This window comes from Lolium rigidum, chromosome 3 (genome assembly GCF_022539505.1).
Source record: "Lolium rigidum isolate FL_2022 chromosome 3, APGP_CSIRO_Lrig_0.1, whole genome shotgun sequence".
NCBI lineage: Eukaryota > Viridiplantae > Streptophyta > Magnoliopsida > Poales > Poaceae > Lolium > Lolium rigidum.
Window position 1 is genome coordinate 306,071,515 of NC_061510.1, and position 20,405 is coordinate 306,091,919.

Consider the following 20,405-nt stretch of genomic DNA (forward strand, 5'->3'; position numbering starts at 1 on the left):
CAAAGGATGGAAATCAAATTAGCATCATTGAATTAAATTGAATCATTACCATCACATGGTTCATCAATAACAATTAGGGGCAATGCATCCAGAGAAACAACAGCAATGCATCCAGAGCAACAGTGAACAATGCATCCAGAACCACTACATCGAGGTACATCAACCATGAGCAATGAGCCAGTAAGTAAATCACTAGCACATGATGATCATTTGACCATTTAGAGCATGGACACACAAGCAATAGAAACACTATAGTTCACCAGGAATGGTGAGAAGCTGCAAGAGCATGCATCTAGCTGCAGCAACAATGACAACAAGCTAGGATAGATAGATCAACAGCAACAGCAGCCAGTACATCAACAGCAACAGCAGCACAACCAGAGCATGCATCTAGCTGCAGCAACAATGACATCAAGCTAGGATAGATAGATAGATTGCATCCAGTAGCACATCAACAACAACAGCAGCTAGCACAGCAACAGCAACAGCAACAACAACAGCAGCACAACCAGAGCAGCACACGAGCATTTCGTCGAGCACTTTGTGCTCGCGCGGGCGAGGAAGAGGGAGGGGAGGGGAGAGAGTTCACCGACGACAGGGGTGGAGGAGGAGGTTGACGACGACGGCAGCGGTGGAGGAGGAGGAGGACGCGGCGGCTCCTCCACCTTCACGCGACGGCGACCCCTCCTCGCAGCGGCCCCTCCTCGCCGTAGCGGCAGCTTGTGCTGCAGGTGGCGGGGATGGGAGGACCGTGGCGGCATGCGGCCCTCGCGGAGGAAGGCGGCGGCGACGGCGATGTCGACGACCATGGCGGCGCGCGGCGGATCGGAGGAGAGGGGAGAGGGGAGGGGAGAGGGGAGAGGTGAACAGGCGTGGGGGAGGGCACGGGCGAGATGATATAAGTTACCTTAATTCTGTGGCGCACCCGAGCAAGTGTGCCACAGAATCAACTACTTCTGTGGCGCACCGAAGCACGGGCGCCACAGAAAGAGTTATTTCTGTGGCGCAGCACCCCATGTGCGCCACAGAAATACCAACACTAATAATTGGTGGTGCCAGGATGTGAGCCCCATATAATTTCTGTGGCGCAATGTTCAGTAGTGCGCCACAAAATTAGCTATTTCTGTGACGCTATTTCTGTGACGCACCTAGCATGGTGCGCCACAAAATAACATTCTGTGGCGCATTTTTAGTGGTGCGCCACAGAACTAAGCTCCGTCTATAAGGGTTTTCCTACTAGTGGCTAGTATTTCAGTTTGGGAAATACTAGACATAGTATAGACAGTGTACAAATGATCTTCTAGTATTTCAGTTTGGGAAATCCAGCTACGCATAGTATAGACAAATTTTCTCACGGAGTGGCATTTGTCACAACCATACACATGCAACTCGGCAGCACACCAGCCTCCCATGTAATTTAAACCATACAGATGATCTAAGCTCTTGCCGTTGCCAGTAATGTCACACACTATCAAGTAAGCCAAATATTGCGGTAACCAAGAGTTAGCTACATAGCTGGATCGCAAAGCTTGGGCTTACCGAATTACAAACTATAGCTACATATATAAAACATATACTGTTAATTGCAATGACAATGTGGAACATATTTTTAATGCAATACACATGGATTAAACGTATGCTCCCATTAATTATAGTGTACATATATGTAGTTACAACCTTTTCAAGCAGCAAAACTCAAGTACTGCCCATTACAATGCCTTTATTGTTGTCAGAAGTTGCTGTGGCAACTAAAATCGCCAGCTCATAAAATAGGTGGTCTCTCCCTGTGGATAAACCTGTACTTCTCTTTTTTCCACACAAAATCTTCTCTACTTCTAGCAGAGATAGACTGGTGCTAGTAGAGGCAGAGAGAAGACTAACATCTGCAAGGGAAGAGGGGGCACACGTTACATAAGGAGCTGGAAGGTTGTAAATTTTTCCCATGGGCAAAGAAAATGATAGCTTATGAACAACCGCTAAAAGCTAGATTTTCAGAAAAATAACAGGATGAATTTTGTGTACTTGACTGAAACATGTGATTCATCAACGCTGCAAAAACTAAATTTTCCACGCTAAAAGATGGATTTTCAGGAAACGGAAACATGGGAATTTGGGGTACTTGACTGAAACATGTGATGCCATCAATGATACGAAATATAGATTTGCCAAAGCTAATGTAAGAGCATCTCCAGCCGCTTCCCCAAAGCGTCCCACGAAGGGATTTGGGCGCGCTGGGTAAAAAACATTTTTAGCCGCGTGCTCCAAAGTATCTTTTGTCCGGCACGGTCCAATACGGTATCCAGTGCCCTGAGCCCGTTCTCGCTACACAGGAGATGCTCGGGGCACACCGGACACAACGAAAAACGAGGCGGGTTCCCACCTATCGGCGACTATTTTCATAACCGTTGGTTCACGCCTTTTATTTCTCGTCGCGCCTCCCACCCTCTGCTGCCGCTGGATTTGCCGGCCGTTTTGACGGCTGATCTCTTTTGAGAGTCGGCACCATCGCCGCGGCTGGCTCTCTTGCCGGACTTTTCGCCGCCGCCGCTTCGCCAGCGCGTCCCAGAACCCGGTGTCAAATCCGCCCCACTTCTGCACACACAAGTTGTTCGACGACTTGTCAGGTAGGCGCGATTGGCCGCTATTCGTTGCTTCGTATACCGCGGCACAATTTTAACCATTAATTTTGCTACAGGCATAGATAGCGACGACGAGATGCTTATCCGACTGCTGGAGGACGAGCAAGCCTTCGACGACGACATCCGGGAGCATTTGCTGATCATCGCGTCCCTCCAGGACATGATTGACGCCGAGGCGGAGAAGCGGAAGAGGCCGCACCCCGGAGGATGAAAGCCGGGGAGAAAGAAGTCGAAGCCCCGGCAGAGGATGGAGGGGCATACCATGCTGCAAAACGACTAATTCGCACATGAGGAAACACATGCCGACAATTTTCGGTGCCGGTATAGGATGAGCAAAGGTTTGTTCATGAATATCCTCCACGGCGTTCGAGAGTTCGACCCCTACTTCAAACTCAAGCACGATGATGTAAGCATTGCCGGGTTCTCGTCGATTCATAAGTGCACCGCCACTATGAGAATGCTTGTATACGGAGCACCTGCTGATACACAGGACGATGATACGTCTCCGACGTATCGATAATTTCTTATGTTCTATGCCATATTATTGATGATACCTACATGTTTTATGCACACTTTATGTCATATTCGTGCATTTTCTGGAACTAACCTATTAACAAGATGCCGAAGTGCCAGTTGATGTTTCTGCTGTTTTTGGTTTCAGAAATCCTAGTAACGAAATATTCTCGGAATTGGACGAAACGAAGACCCGGGGTCCTATTTTTCCACGGAGCTTCCGAAGACCGAAGAACACACGAAGTGGGGCCACGAGGTGGCGACACCACAAGGCGGCGCGGCCCGGGGGGCCCGCGCCGCCCTATGGTGTGGCCCTCGTCCGGCCCCCGACTCTGCCCCTTCCGCCTACTTAAAGCCTCCGTCGCGAAACCCCGATGCGAAAAACCACGATACGGAAAACCTTACTGAGACGCCGCCGCCGCCGATCCCATCTCGGGGGATTCTGGAGATCTCCTCGGCACCCTGCCGGAGAGGGGATTCATCTCCCGGAGGACTCTACACCGCCATGGTCGCCTCCGGAGTGATGAGTGAGTAGTTCACCCCTGGACTATGGGTCCATAGCAGTAGCTAGATGGTTGTCTTCTCCTCATTGTGCTTCATTGTTGGATCTTGTGAGCTGCCTAACATGATCAAGATCATCTATCTGTAATTCTATATCTTGTGTTTGTCGGGATCCGATGGATAGAGAATACCATGTCATGTTAATTATCAAGTTATTACACATGTGTTGTTTATGATCTTGCATGCTCTCCGTTTCTAGTAGAGGCTCTGGCCAAGTTTTTACTTTTAACTCCAAGAGGGAGTACTTATGCTCGATAGTGGGTTCATGCCCGCATTGACACTGGGACAGTGATAGAAAGTTCTAAGGTTGTGTTGTCTTGTTGCCACTAGGGATAAAACATTGGCGCTATGTCCGAGGATGTAGTTGTTGATTACATTACGCACCATACTTAATGCAATTGTCCGTTGCTTTGCAACTTAATACCTGGAGGGGGTTCGGATGATAACCTGAAGGTGGACTTTTTAGGCATAGATGCGGTTGGATGGCGGTCTATGTACTTTGTCGTAATGCCCAATTAAATCTCACTATACTTATCATGTCATGTATGTGCATTGTTATGCCCTCTCTATTTGTCAATTGCCCGACTGTAATTTGTTCACCCAACATGCTTTTATCTTATGGGAGAGACACCTCTAGTGAACTGTGGACCCCGGTCCATTCTTTAATACTGAAATACAAATCTGCTGCAATACTTGTTTTTACTATTTTCTCTGCAAACAATCATCTTCCACACAATACGGTTAATCCTTTGTTACAGCAAGCCGGTGAGATTGACAACCTCACTGTTTCGTTGGGGCAAAGTACTTTGGTTGTGTTGTGCAGGTTCCACGTTGGCGCCGGAATCTCGGGTGTTGCGCCGCACTACATCCCGCCGCCATCAACCTTCAACGTGCTTCTTGGCTCCTCCTGGTTCGATAAACCTTGGTTTCTTTCTGAGGGAAAACTTGCTGCTGTGCGCATCATACCTTCCTCTTGGGGTTGCCCAACGAACGTGTGAAATACACGCCATCAGACGACTACCTTCGCATGAGTGAGTCTACTGTCATTGAGTGCATGTACAAATTTTGCCGAGCTGTGGTGAGAAAGTTTGGCAAATACTACTTGAGAGGGTCAACTGAAGAAGAGCCTGCAAGGATCATGGCACAAAATGCTGCCAGAGGATTTCTTGAAATGCTTGAAAGCATCGATTGCATGCACTAATCATGGAAGAACTGCCCGTTTGCCTGGCAAGGTATATACAAAGGGCATCATGGATATTGACGTGTGGTGCTTGAAGCTGTGGCAGATTATTACCTATGGATTTGGCATTTTTTCTTTGACATGGCGGGATCACACAATGACACCAACGTGTTGTAGCAGTTTCCGGTGTTCAGCAAACTAGTGGAAGGGCATGCTCCACCATGCAACTATGAGATCAATGGCCACCAATATACCAAAGGCTATTATCTAGCCGATGGTATATATGCAAAATGGGCCACTTTTGTCAAAACAATCTCGGCTCCATCAGGTCAGAAGAATTGCCACTTTGCTTCGCGATAGGAGGCTTGCAGGAAGGATGTCGAGCGGGCATTTGGTGTGCTTCAAGCTTAATTTGCAATTGTCCGCTACCCTTGGTTTCTTTCTGAGGGAAAACTTGCTGCTGTGCGCATCACACCTTTCTCTTGGTGTTCCCAACGGACGTGTGCATCACGCCCCATCAATTGTTACATGTGTTCTCTTATCCATGCAGCGCCCGTTCATCCATCCCTGTGCCTACAGTATTTTAATCCTGCTGTCTTTATTACACTTCTGCTTATATTTCACTACTGCTACTGCTATAAAACTGTTGTTACTGATAAACTCTTGCGAGCAAGTTTGTTTCCAGGTGCAGCTGAATTGACAACTCCGCTGTTAATGCTTACAAATATTCTTTGGCTCCCCTTGTGTCGAATCAATAAATTGGGTTTTACTTTCCTCGAAGATTGTTGCGATCCCCTATACTTGTGGGTCATCACCGCCCACGCTGAGTCACCATCCTCCCGGCGCGCGGAAGTCCGGCGGCGCCGGGTAGCCCGCCATGTGGAGAAGCCGGCCCTCCCATTGGTGGAGAGAGCGGCGGCCGAAGCCATTGTTGGCCGCACCGTCGTTCGCCATTGTTTGTTCACCGCTAGCTCTCGCTCGAGGTTGGGGAAGATTGGGGAAGATTGAGCACAGTGAGCGTGGTGAATGTGGCCAGAAGCAGTAGTTCGGCGCTTGAAACCAAGGCGACGGCATTAACTCGCCGCGTGGAAACGACTGTCCGGCGAAGACTGACCGGCGGCAGGCTTTTCCAGCGCGCGGAAGACGATGCGATGAGGACGACGATCGGTCTCTCTCGCCGACAAGTTGGGGCCACCAGCCGCGCGGGAAACTTTCTCGGCGGTTCCCGCGCTTTTCTCTCGTCCGGAGTCCCCGAGCGCTCCCCCGAGGGGCCGGGGATGGCATGGGCTCTCCGGAAGGATGAAAGGCCTAATCCAGACGAAAACGAGGGTCCGGAGGCGCGACTGGGCGTTTTCATCCATCCGAATGAAAAAAAGACATCCTAGAGGCCTCGTCGCGAAAATGGCTGGAAATACTCTTATCACGAGGGGATCCATGGATGTGGCCATCCCTTTTGACTATGTCGTCGGAGAGGGCACTGTGCGTGCGCTATGTTCCACGTTGTGTCCAGAGCACGCTCTATCGCATGATGTTGTCTTCCTATACATCTAGGTGCATTTCATATCAAATATCACGCCTTCTCACGTGCAAAGTTGTACTCAACCACCTTAGAAGTATCTCAGGAGCATTCGTTTGCATCCACCGTGATCGAAAATGCGTCTGGTACTACCTTCCGCGAAGATGCAAACCTGGTCCAAATATGCGCTAGGTTTGCATCTCTGCGGATGCGGAGCGGACGCGCAAAGTGTCCGCTCGGTCCTCGCACGGGCCCGCCTGGCAGGGACAGAACTGCATCGTCTTCCGCGGCATTACTTGCGAGCGGCGCGCTGCAGCCTTTGCAGGGCCGCGTTAATGGCGCGCCTCAGCTTCCGCGAGCGTGCGCAGCGAGGCAGCGTTGCAGTGGCAGGCCATTGAAGGCGAGATGGCGTCCGAGCCTCTTAAAGGGACGCTGCCGGCGGCCATTTCCCCGACCAAACAATTGCCACATCCCACGGTATCCACCCCACCGACGCCATGGGGAAGAAATGCTGGCCGTTCCGCAAGACGAAGAACGACCACGAGTCTAGCGGCTCGCGGTCCGGCAAGAAGGCACAGGTTAGCCGGTACGTCCGCGTCGACTTCGCGCGGCAGCTATGGGAGGAAAACCGGCCGGTACCATGGCCGGACGCGAACTTGCCGGGAGGGGGCTGGTACCTCAACTCGAGGCGCGTGCCGGTCCCCCCGTGCCGCGCGAGGGCCAAGAGCGGCGGGACGAGGTGCGCCGCTGTCAAGCGATCTTGCCGTCGGATCTACGGGAGGATCTGGCGTACGCGCTAAACTCCTACAAATGGATTTCAATCGGACGTGGGAGTTCGACGCGCGCCGCCACGCTAGCTACCTCGCCGACGTAGACTACTTCGAGCACGAGATCGCCGCAGAAGAAGAAGAGAACGACCAGGAGGACGCGGACGAGGACGGCGACGAGGACGAGGACGAGGACGTGACCATGGCACAGTACGACCACGACGACGGCGGCCCGGCGTGGGATCCGGAGACCCAGCCGCCGGACATTTCCGAGGAGGAGGCCATTGCCATGGCACTGGCCCCACGGCCGAGCAGGACGAGCTCAACGAGCTCGCTTTGTGGGACGGGCTCGCAATCCAGCTCCGCGAGTCAGCGCTCGCACAGGGGAGGCCGGCGACTCCTCCGGCCACGCCGATGCGTTCCAACGACCGCGCTCCGCCTGCTGCTCCGGCGTGGGATCCCTGGCACAGCCTCCTGCCCATGCGGCGGTACCTCCTCCACCGCCGGCGTACGAGCTTCCATGGCCGACGCCGGAGTTGATTGACCTCGTCAGCGACGACGGTCAGTAGGCAGCACCTACTTTTAGCACGCCTTTCTGGCTTTTTTATGTTTTTTTATCAATGTAAATTATGGCTTCATGAATGAAAATAAAATGATGCGTCGAGCCGCTGGAGCCACCCCCGACGCAAACGGACGCCCGGACGATTTCGACCATTTGGCCCGACACAAACGGACACGACGCGTCCGTTTGGAAGTCCGAAATTTGTCGCGCCGCTAGAGATGCCCTCATGGTGAAATCTTACATCTCAATGTGTTCATGCACGGAAACTTTTTGACACAAGAACATGCTTCTCTAGATGCATAATTAATGGATGCAGCACCTTCTACTATGCAGTGCCTTCTAGTATTACTATTGGAAGAAGGGTGCGAAACCTGTTTCAATACCGTCTACTCCTACTTCTGATGCGTAATTAATTGATCATACTTGAGACACTGATCATTTTCTGGATATTGGCTCTAAAATTGTAGATGGATAATTATATTCGAAATACTCTTGGTCAAAATGGAGAACAGTGGGACCGATCGCTATGGAGTATGAACTTATTTCTTTTGATATCATGGCCCGCTGCGGGCCCTCATGGAAGGCGCTTACAGAAGACGGCATCACGGTGTCAGGCGAGCCCGTGGCGTTGGGCGTGCTAGGCCCAAACGGCCATCGCGCGCCACCGGACCTCTGCGTGAGGCTGAAGCAGCTTGAGGCAAACGCTATACACTAACCAGGTCGCCGCGGGCAAACCCTATACACCGACCAGGTCGGCGTGTACCGCGCGCCGCACACCCCGCGCGCGGTACGGGCCGGTCCAGTTAGGTAGGGGCTGCCTCCTTTTTTGATTTTTCTTTTCTCTTTTGTTTCTTATTTTCTGTTTTTTTTTCCTGTTTTTTTTTCTGTTTCTTTTTTTCTCTGTTTCCTTTTTGTTACTTTTATTTTTCAGATTCGAAAAATATAAATATTTGAAAAAATTCAAATTAAGAAAATGTTCAAATATAAAAATGTTCAAATTTGGAAAATATTCAAACTAAAAAATGTTCATGCATAAAAAAATTCAATTTAAAATTTGTTCAAATTAAAAAATGTTTTATTTTAAAATTTGTTCAAACTAAAAAAATGTTTACTTTAAAATTTGTTCAAATTAAAAATGTTCAAATTGAGAAAAAGTTCAAATTTAAAAATCGTTCAATTTTGAGAAACGTTCAAATATGAAAACCGTTCAAATTTAAAAACCGTTCAAACATGATTTTTTTATATTTTACAATGATTTTGTAAAGAAATATTAAAAAAATAAATTTTAAAAATGTTCAAATTTGAAATATGTTCATATTCGAAAATGTTCAAATTTTGAAAAAAATAAAAAAAAAAATCTGAACATTTTTTGAGAATGTTCAAAAAATTCAAATCTGAACATACTGAAAAAAATATTCATAAGTAAATTCCGGAACAAAAAGTCGATACAAGCAACAAACTGAAACACCAGCGAACGAAAACAACAGGCGCTGCGCGATAATGGGCCAAGCCCATATCCGGCCGGGATGTGCGGCAGCTACACTCGCGCCGACCAAGTCGGTGTAAAGGAGCGCCCGCAGCTTGAGGCGACGTGAGCACAGATGACCCCGTGCGTTGCCGGACTCCTCGTCCGCAACTACCGCCTCCATGACCTGCGCCCACGGCCCCCGTGGCCCGGTTGATATATATGGTCCAGTGTCTCCTCCTCCTCCTAAGCAAGCTTGTGTAGAGGGGTCGTTGATCCACTCAGCAAAGAGGCGACCCTCCGTTACCATTCTCAATTGTCAGTTCACTTTATTTTGCCGAGAAGTGGATATTAACTTTCACCAAAAATGAGTTAATTTGAACGAAAAATTGTCCTATGAGAAAACTTTTGTGTCAGAAGGGTGTATTAACTGGAATCCTCTTGATTTTTTTTATGAACTTGACTTTATGAATCAAACCAATGAAGTGCTAAAATATTTTATTACATTAAACTAGTGCGTATCATGTTTTTGTCATAGTCCAGTCTAGCACGATTCCAAAGATCGACCCATGGTGCACAACCCTAACTGAAGAAAATAATAACATAGAGAATACTATTTGCCCCAATATGCTTCAATTATCTCTTGCAGGAGTTCATCGGTAAGACTGCAAAAAATCCAGTTTGCTTGAAAGGATGCCATATTCAGTATGTAAATGTAGAGTCTACAACTTACCCTCTCACTTAAGGCACGAATATCACATTCCGGGTGCTCGATCTTAAGTATTGATTGTTCATAGTTGGTAGGATCGCATAGTATTGACAACGTGGTACTGTAGCTGGCCCTCATGCAATATTCGTGTTGCACTATATATGCTCACGAGTTTGGATCAACCTCACTCCCACCATATTTAATTAAATAATGTATACATAGGCGCTGCCATGAATATAACTTACAGCGTCTATCTTATCCCCCTCATGCAAGTGACACTTCATAGCTTAAGGAATGAGTTGGTTTTTTTTCTTTGTATATTTCCTCCGGTTTGAAATAATTGTACAAAAATGGATGCATTTTTGAGAAATTCTTTTAAACTGGAGAGAGTATTATCATCTCATCGCCAGCTAGCTACTCCGTAGAAATGGAAGGTGCCAGGAATATATGTGACTCTTACACGCTAGATAATCCACGGTTGTATTGTACATAACACTCGTGAGATCTCAGTGCTTCAGCTAGGGCGCCGCTGGATGCATGGTACTATCTGCCAACGAGTAGATCGCAATAGAAATGATGTAGTGGTTGTTTGGCTACCGAGTATTAGCGATAGGTTTTAGCAAGATTATTGGGAAAGCCAGTTTTACTAATTATTCTGTTGGGAACAACAAAGTTTGTACAAACCTATTTGGAGTCGATGAATAATAAAATCGGTTATATAAATCATGTTTGGGTTATCTTTTTTTTTGATGATCTTCTAAAATAAATCAGCATAGTAAGTAGGAATATGGTTACTGACCATTGTATGAAAATGTTTATACAAAAAAAGACTAATAGTTGCTTTCCCAAAACTCGGTTTCCTAGTTTTGCGAGAACCTAGTTTTAGATATCCTTAAGTTAGTTAGATAAAAGAAACAAAGTATTACTCTCTAAGACAGTAAAATTACTTCACACAAAACTGATTCTATAAACAAGTGTTATCCAAAGAAGTTACTAAGCATCCATAATCGGCACTGTGCTCCAAAATCGAAGTGGATGCTGAAGCATTTACTCGGAGTCTTTAGAGGCTAGTGATATCTCACTAGTCCACCGTGTTTATTTTTTCAGCTCAATCCGGAAACAAAACGGGATTTATCCACACCTTGCGCAACCAGTGGAATTTGTTACCCAGTGTGCAACATGATTTATACAAGATAACTTTATATATTGTTAACAGCAAACAAAGGAAACATTTCATATTTCCAATTATAAAGAACTGAGATTTTTTTATATCGTTTCATTTCTATCAAAATAACGATTCACGCGAGCCAAGCTCATGATTAGCTAGTAAGTACTCCATGATAGTGTGCATGCAGTGTTTATTATTATAGTGCCCTAGAGCCAGTCCAAATTCATAAATTAGTGTTCCATTTGTTCACGATTTTGAAACACTGAATACAAAACCTATGATCTTAATTATGGTGTTTAAGGATCAATCTGTTCCTAGGTACACAAATTACGTAGTAACCACGAAGTCAGGTTGCTTCCAGTTCATGTCAATAACATATGGGTTGTCAGATGTGGGATAAACATATGGGCATACCCATAAAGAGCTGAGTGGAGGCAGTGCTCCCATTAACTTTTTTTAGAATGCAATGACATATGTTAACTTGAACAAAAATGTTTCAAAAAAAATGGCTTTAAACTAGGATTGTCCCCACTCATCTGAATTGCCCCCGTTGAGAATTTTATATGGGTCCGCCACTGGATCCACATGTTAGTGACTCAAAGTTATCAAGCCAAAGTCAAGAATCTCAAAAGGTGCATGTTACACCCATTGGGTCATGCTGCGAACGCACAATTTACAATTTCGCATGGAGTATATCACAATCCACTTTTGATCTTGGATGTACATGCTCCTGCTAGCGGAAAAATACTTTAAAATATAAAACAATAGAAAAATTGCACCCATGACTGGACATTCTATGTGTGCACGCTAAGTTGCACGGAAAACCGACAATATTTGTGTCACATGTTAAAAAAAATGTGTCGTGAAGAGCTTTTTAAGCACCAAGATTTGTGATTTTTACACACAACACAAAATATATCTGTTTTTCCTTGAAAAAACTTTGTGAGCACATATAACATCAAGATGTATGCGTGTCATTTTTTATCAGAATTTTTTGATATTTCAAAATAAGTTTAAAACTCATTTCAAAAATCAGGATCGCACGTGATATGCTTCTGGGTGCCAAAGCATCTTGTCTACAGTAAATCACTTAGTTAGCCATGAGCAACACCTTGTAAATTGTGACAAATTACTGAAAAACTATGACATCAACGTAATATAATTCCATTACATCAAAATGTTTCTGCAAGTTTGTCTAGAAAGAACAATATTTCCAATTGGATTTGAAGCACTTGCTCTGTCCCATGAAACAAAACAACAATACATCCAAATTTAAGACATGTTTCATAAGATGGAGGGAGTAGTGTGGCTTGATGGAAGTGGTGCCGTGTGGATATTGTCATATTATATTTTGTAAGAAAAGGGTTATGCCTTTTTGCATAGTGATGAATTGGGAATGATTGCACCGGTACACCACCAATCTGCGATCCAGTACCCTGCGACGTGTCGTTAAGAATACTTTGTTTAGCCAATTGCAGCACAGAACGCTGTTTTGTTTTCTCTAATATATGCTGCACGTAGCGCCACCGATCTATCTCGTGGAATCTGCAGTAACCCATGTGCGCCCTGCTGTGCTGCCTCAACGGTCAAGCAAAACGCGATCTGATCAAGAGCCCGTGGAGAGAAGATGGAACCTAGACAGCAGCACAACTAGCCTGTTTGCCCCTTTGCAGCCTGCCATCCTCTCTTCAGTCTTCATTCTCCCATTCTTCACCCTGCCTGCCTGCAGAGGCTCCTGCTCCCAAGGTGAGTGAGCTCTCAGCAACTTTTCTGGTTTTTTCCAAGCCTTTTTCTGCCATTGCTGCCAGCTGAGTAGATTTGACACTTCCCGTTGTGTAACTGTCGAAGTGGTGTAGTTTGGGGTCACTTCATATGATGGCGATGTCATGGCTTTTCGTGGAAAAGAGGGAATAACAGGGGAACTGAATATGGGCACTTTTGCATCTCTTCTTGGTTAAAGTACGGAGTACATAACTTTCGATTATTTTGTGGCATAGTTCGAGGAAATTGCTTGTGAATACTATGGGAGATGCCATTGTTTTCTGTTGAGTAAACGGTGGTACTGTCTTCCTTTCTTTTCCGTCGGTGTCCGTGCTCGCCGTGCACACCGAGCGAATTCCGGCGACGATGTATGTAGTTTATCACTTGCCTTTCCATCGAAAGTGACCAAATTCCCTACCTTTTCCGCAGCTAGATCTGGTTCACTGGTTCTCCAGTCGCACGTTTGCGCCAAGAACAGAGCTTTCTGTTCACCCGCAGCTCTGAGCTCCGATCGCATCTGCTCAGACGACAATGCAAGCGGCGCGGCAGGTGGACGACAAGGAGTGCTACAGCAGCTACACCACCAATGGCACGGCCAGCGGGCGGCCGCAGCGCAAGAGCCAAGCCGCGCCGTCCAGGCTAAAGCCGATGCCCTCCAAGTGGGACGACGCGCAGAAGTGGCTCGTCGGCATGTCCAACGGCGGCGACGGGATCCACGGCGGCAAGGGGGCCGCCGCCAAGCCCCGCAACTCCAACGCCGACGACCGGCGGCTGCTGGGCTCGTCATCGCAGAACGGGCGCGTCTCCTGCAGCAGCGTGGACGGCGGGGTCGAGTACAACATGGTGGTGGCGCCCCCGACTCCGCCGCAGCTGGGCGAGGGCGGCAGCGGCGACGACGTCGGCGAGACCAAGAACGTGGACTGCGGCGGCATGCTGCTGCGCCCGCACGGGCACGGGTACGGCTCGCCCGTGTCGGTGTGCCTGCGGGACATGGGCACCGAGATGACCCCCATCGCCAGCAAGGAGCCGTCCAGGGCCGCCACGCCGCTGCGCGCCACCACGCCCGTGGCGCGGAGTCCGGTCCCGTCGCGGTCGTCCACGCCCGGGAGGCGGCGGCAGGACGAGCTGCCCGTGGGCGTTGTCGCCGGGGTGGTCAGGACGGCCGAGCAGATGGTGTCGAGCAGTGTCGTCAGTGGCGGCGAGGCGCCGAGCGACGGCGGGGTGGACGGTCGAGTTCCTAGAGCAAACACGCTCGAGTCCCGCGCGGCGGCCTGGGACGAGGCCGAGCGTGCAAAGTTCACGGCGAGGTAAGAATGCGAATGCGATCAGATCTTGTCCATTGTGTTCAGAATTGTCAGTGTTATCTGCTACTCCCTCCGTTCTTTTTTAATTGACTCGGATTTAGTACAAGTTTGTACTAAATCCGAGTCAATTAAAAAGGAACGGAGGGAGTAGTTAGATTGCTTAAATCATGAGTTTGTCTTCCCCTGTTTCGGTGAATTCAGATACAAGCGTGAAGAGGTGAAGATACAGGCCTGGGAGAACCATGAGAAGAGGAAAGCTGAGATGGAGATGAAGAGAATCGAGGTACGATTTTCTCATTGTTTGCGTGTGTGTAGATACATTTCTGTTTTGGCCATTTTCCCAAGTGAGTATCCTTCTGCACCAACGTGCTAGGAGCAATCAACCTTTCAAGTGTTCAATCTTTTGCAATGGTTGCGAAAAGGTCTTGTAGAAAGTAGTTGCAGATACCATCATTTCTCGCACGAATTCCATTCAGTCTTGATCAGTTTTTTCAGTGGTACAGTTAGAATTCACTGCATGTCTGCCTGTGTGCACAGGAGTAGACAGAAAGCAGACAAACAGCTCTGCTAAACTTAAATGACACAGTAATTTTGAAACGCTACACTGACCCAATTCAATTCACCGTACTGGTGCTTTATGAACGAACTGCTCGACATTACCACAGTAGATCTGCTGCGGCCTGCGAGCATTCACTGATGTGCCACATGAACACTGTCGGCCGGGTGTTTAAACTCTTGCTACTCATCCCTGCACACTATGACCGTATTCCAAAATTCTCATATGCCTATCTGAACCGAACAATGGCTCTGCAGATGAAGGCGGAGCAGATGAAAGCTCGGGCGCAGGAGAAGCTCGCCAACAAGCTGGCGGAGGCGAGGCGAGTCGCCGAGGAGAAGCGGGCGAGCGCTGAGGCCATGCTGAACGAGGGAGCGGCGAGGACGTCGGAGAAGGCCGACTACATCAGGAGGACGGGCCACCTCCCCTCCTCATTCTTCTCCTTCAGGATACCCTCGCTCTGCGGTTAACATATATACACTCACATGCTTATTTGAACTGAACAATGGCTCTGCCTCTGCAGATTTTAGTGGTGTATAATTTTACTCCACCACCGCGTTCTTGCGTTGGTTACATATGAGTCGATCCACATCCTGTTTTGCATGATCAACATAGGCTTGCTTTTCGATTCTCGCAAGAAAAAAAGTTAGCTAGATGTTCGATAATTGGCCAACCATTGACTACTATTCCACGTTCAACTAATATAAACACAACATGAAAATTTTCATCGTATTATACTATACCGAGAAACGTGTCAAGAAGAATATATCTTGCATCTACGTCAATTGGCTGGTTAATGTGCTCGACATCCATGGGGTGATCCTCAGGCGGGAGGACAATTTGTTAGTACTCGCAGGTTACATGAACTGGAAAATGTGACATGTTAGATGAGCTGAAACAAGTGTTAGTACCGTAACATGGCCTCTGTAGTGCTCAATCTCCGGGATAAGGGCGCAGGTGTCCTCATTCTGTAATGCAGCTCTAAGGTTTCTAAGCTTTCCACTTCCTAAGATGGATGTACACCTGCTATGAGGACACCTCTGAGCCATAGTATTCAAACACATTCTTGGCAACATTGTTACCCTTTTATGTCCTCATGTCGCTCTTGATGATGCACACACGTTGTCGAGAAATTACCAGCCTTCATTTCGTTGGTCCTATCTAGGATGATAGAAACATTCTCATCCTTTTAAAATCCACCACAACAGAACACAATCTTCGTGGTGATAGCATTGCTATATTCTAAGGGTACGTGATCATTGGGAACAACATATCTCGTGATGAGGTCTTAAGCCTCGGTTTGTTGCCCGATCTCACGAATTGACCAAGAACAAGAGGGGGAGAGGGATGAACACGAAGAACACAACGAAAAACTCAATGAACGCACACAAAACAATTTGATACAGTCCGGTTTGCTCTCAACGGCCCGAAACACCGCCCCGATAGAATCACTCAAGGGAGAGACACGAGGTAGAATCCCCGAGCAAGAGATCGGTATGCAATCGATGGAATCACTAGTGCGAGAGACCGAAGTAGAATCACACAAGCGAGATGCCAATCACATAAAGAGAACCTTGATAAAACTCATAAATTTGTGTCTAAGAGAGGAGGTGGTTTCACTAATCCCAAGAGATGGTGGAGTCATGGGCCTAATTCTTCATCAAGCTATGACTTGGGTTCTTAGGTGGGGAGGGGGAACTATATATAGGGATCCACTAAGGAGGGGTAGTTTAGGTACAAGGCCAATGGAAAAGGCAGCACTCCTCGTAGCATTTCAGCGGTAAGACCGGTGGTGCCGGGCTGGGCGCCGGTTTGGTTCGGTATGGATTCTGGCACGCCGGATTGGGCGCTGGTTTGGATCGGCGTGGGATCCGACGGTGCTGGTTTGGCCATCTCATCATCCGTCTCTTCTTCCATGCTTCCACGACCTCGGCCTTGAGTCTTCGAATGTCCATGTCATCCTCCCTTCCCTCCGTGCTTGTCGATGCATCCCTATCATACACATATGACGTAGTATGAAGTAGCATACCATTCCACATGGACAATTGTAGGCACAAATAAAGGAGAAGATTCACCTTTGTGTGACGTCTCCGTGTTGATGCACATGATGCGGCGAAGACCAAAGGTCGGGCTGCATCATCTCCCCCCACTTGAAAAGAGTCGTCCTCGATGATAACTCATCATGAATGTGTAGAGAAGGTAGATGACACCAACGCTTGAATGTCCCTTCACTTCTCAAGAGCCCTATTAATAGCACAAGAAAAACAAAGAAATACTCGAAGCGTAGCCAATGTTCAACGGGTTTAGGAAGAGGCCTTAAGTAGAAGGAGGTCACCTTATCAAAGTGTCGGTGTGCTCTTATTGAGAGATCTTGTGTAGTCGAAGTGTGTGTGGGAGAAACCCCACTCATTGGAGCTCACTTGTATCATACTCTCAGGAGCTCTTTTTGTCAACTCGTTCTCAATCGAGGTTGATATTGTCTTCCGCGTACCTACACACACATTAGGCAAAGCAAAGAACGAGTGTGCATGGTACATGAACACATCCTCCATCATAATGTTCCATTTATTTTGCACACCACCATTAGTGTTAGGCAAAGCATCATAATAGATATGTTGAATATGCGAGGTAAACATGGGGACATGCTCAACATGGACATAGGCAAAATCTCCAAAATTTGAGAAAGCTATGGGGGAAATCTCATTTACAAGCGAATTAATATTATTGCAAACCAAACATTGGAAAGAGAAAGTATTCAAAATTTTGGTTGCATTAATGGGAGAATATTGCAAACATCTAGAGTTGTTCAAGTTTTAATCATAGCATGGCATGGTCAAATTGTCACATGCAAGTAATTCCACATGTTCAACATTGTTATCAAGCAAAACATGACATGGGAATAAGAACATAGCATGTGACATGGAAATTGTAGCATCAATATCATGCATACACACATCAATCTTCATGTCCACTAGTGGGATCATGGCATCATCAACACCCATATAGTCACCTTTGTAGTCTGACTCATTTGAAGTAGGTGTTGTAGAAGTAGTAGGATCCATGTGGCCAACATCTTCATCTTCTTGTAAGCATGGTGTGATATCATCATCTTTATGCACCATGTACATCTCCATGATCGGCGCTTCATCATTCATGGAACCTAGTGCAACATGGGAAAATACAATAGAGGGAGAGGTTAAGGTGTTAGAAGATGAAATGGCCTCCATGGACCTATCAACTACCTCTCTCAACTCACTTGGTGTATCACTCATGTCCTCCAAATGGAAGCACTCAATCTCACATATGGGGTGGGAGTCACTCAACTCACTATCACTCTCACTCAAGTGAGCTAAGTGGCTCTCATGCTCACATTGGATTGGTACCATCTCGTCATTCAAGCATATAGGAGTAGGCTCGGTTTTCTCATATCCATGTGCCACCATTGGTGAAGGGGAAATCCCATTCTCATCATTCTCACCATTCTCAACTCCATTCACCTCCTTGGTTGAAGGGAAAATCCCCTGCTCAACCTTCTCAACTCCATCGCCTCCCAAATTGGTCTTCATGGCAGCTTTGGCATTCATCTCGTCGAAGTAGATCTTCTTGGCGCATGGCGTTGTGCATTGCCACATCATGTGACCCTTGTCCTTTCACACATCACATATGAGATTGGGACATTCCCGTGTATGGTGGCCTTGTTGCTTGCACTTGTAGCATCGGGGTCCATAGGCATATGACGTTGTAGGGGCCATTGTGGTGGTGGCACAAGAAGTGTAAGTCACCTTATCAGGAAGGTCCGCTTGATGTGCAATTGCCACCCTTGGAGTGGTAGACACCCTATGATGGTGTTTGTCGCCTTCATGTCGAGGATCTCGTCTTCTTGCATCATCACCATGTCTTGAGGGGTGTTGTCGACGATCCTTAGGAGATGTTGGTCGATGGCGATCATTCGGTGACTTGTGTCGGCGATGATCATGTGGTGACATATGTCGATGGAGTCCATGAGGTGGTGATGGTCGACGACGGTCATGAGATGGTGTGTGTCGATGACGATCCTCGGCATGCCTAGATGATGGCTCATGTGTAAGGAAGGTCCTCTGTATCGAGTAGGGCCTGGCTAAACTCATTCTTGGTCATGGCCTACATTGGTCACCGTTAGAACTACAACAATGTGAAGTACACCAAGAACTACATCATCAACATGAACTACACAAGAGCAATGTGTTGAGCTAAATGCACTTCACAACGTGGTCTCATCTGTAAGTGAGTTGGTGGTCCAAGGAGAAGAACTACATTGTGTTGAACCAATCCTTGTACCAATTATTGCACTTATACACATGAAATGCACGATAATAAAGATCATATAACAACAAACACTAGCAGCTACCATACTTCACACGAGAAAGATTTAGTCTTATCTGTAAATTCAACATACACAATCCACATCTACGTACTATGATTGTACAAATGAGCAAGCTTTCAGCAAGTAAACAAGAATAAACTACACATTAACACTAGTGTAACATCTGCGTACACTCACAACTAAGAGGAACCTGTTATATGGCCACAAAATCTTTAATATATATCTACATTATGCACACTAGTCACTATCGATAAACATTGTGAACCATACAACCATAGAATTACCACATCCTCTACTCATATCTACCAGAGCTGAAAGTTCTTATCTACCATCTGTAGGGGTTGTAGTACTCACCGCCACCGAACAAGCGGAGAAGGTAGTGAAGAGCTTGGAGAAGAAAAGACTGCTTGCCGCCGTAGTCCTAGATCGACCGAGTAAGACAAAGATTCTTACATGCTCAACAGTGAAGCTCCTAGCCTGGACGAAGAGCTCGAATAGGGAAAATGGTTGTGCAACATTTCATGGTGAGCCGAATGGTGATATGTAGGCGGTGCAAATTGGCGTGAGGTGACGAAATTTTTCCTACTAACTTTTCGTGCATGTGTGTGAGCTCATGCCATCTCCGCCTTTGCACGAACTCAACGATGCTTTTCCCCTTTTCGGTTGCTCGGAGCTTGGCTCACTAGAAACGGCCGACTCGGTGTTCCTCGGCGTGCAGCCTAAAAGGTACGTTAAGAGGTGTGTGGGCTGAGATTTAAAGATAGTCTAGGCAACCAAACGTGCGAAATTTTCCATGAAACGACTCTATGGGCAGCCAAACACACCCTAAGTCATACCTATAGAGTACACAGGTTACAACAAGCAAGGTTTCATCCGTCTCGGTGCACATGGAAAAGCACAGGGAAGGAGCAGCAACAGCAAGAGGAGGAGGTTTGACTACCTGAAGGTAGAGTCTTTATGGGCACGCAAGGAGCAGCAGGTGAAGGAACATTTCATGATCTCTAGGGTTTTGCGTGTTTGATAACAACACCGGTGACGATCTAACTTTGTGCTAAGTGTGTGACAGATAAAGAAAAAGTATCACGACTGATAATATCGATCCCCTCAAAAAGGTGAAAAGAGTTGAGCAAAAACTCTTCAGTGGCCGGCACTGCCGGTGGTTGCACCCTGGCACTTCCGACTAGCCCCTGTTGACCAAGTATGACCTAAATTGCAAGGCCGGTGATGACCCACAAGTATAGGGGATCGCAACAGTCTTCGAGGGAAGTATTACCCAATTTATTGATTCGACACAAGGGGATACAAAGAACACTTGGAAGCCTTAACAACGGAGTTGTCAAT

General features: G+C 47.1%; 1 protein-coding gene across 1 annotated transcript; it reads left to right on the forward strand.

Moving 5' to 3' along the window:
• Positions 1–13,372: 13,372 nt before the first annotated feature.
• LOC124696799 lies at positions 13,373–15,171 on the forward strand. Its single transcript, XM_047229467.1, has 3 exons — positions 13,373–14,148; positions 14,347–14,428; positions 14,959–15,171. Exons 1-3 carry the CDS (start codon positions 13,373–13,375, stop codon positions 15,169–15,171), a joined length of 1,071 nt encoding a protein of 356 aa, XP_047085423.1.
• Positions 15,172–20,405: the final 5,234 nt, after the last annotated feature.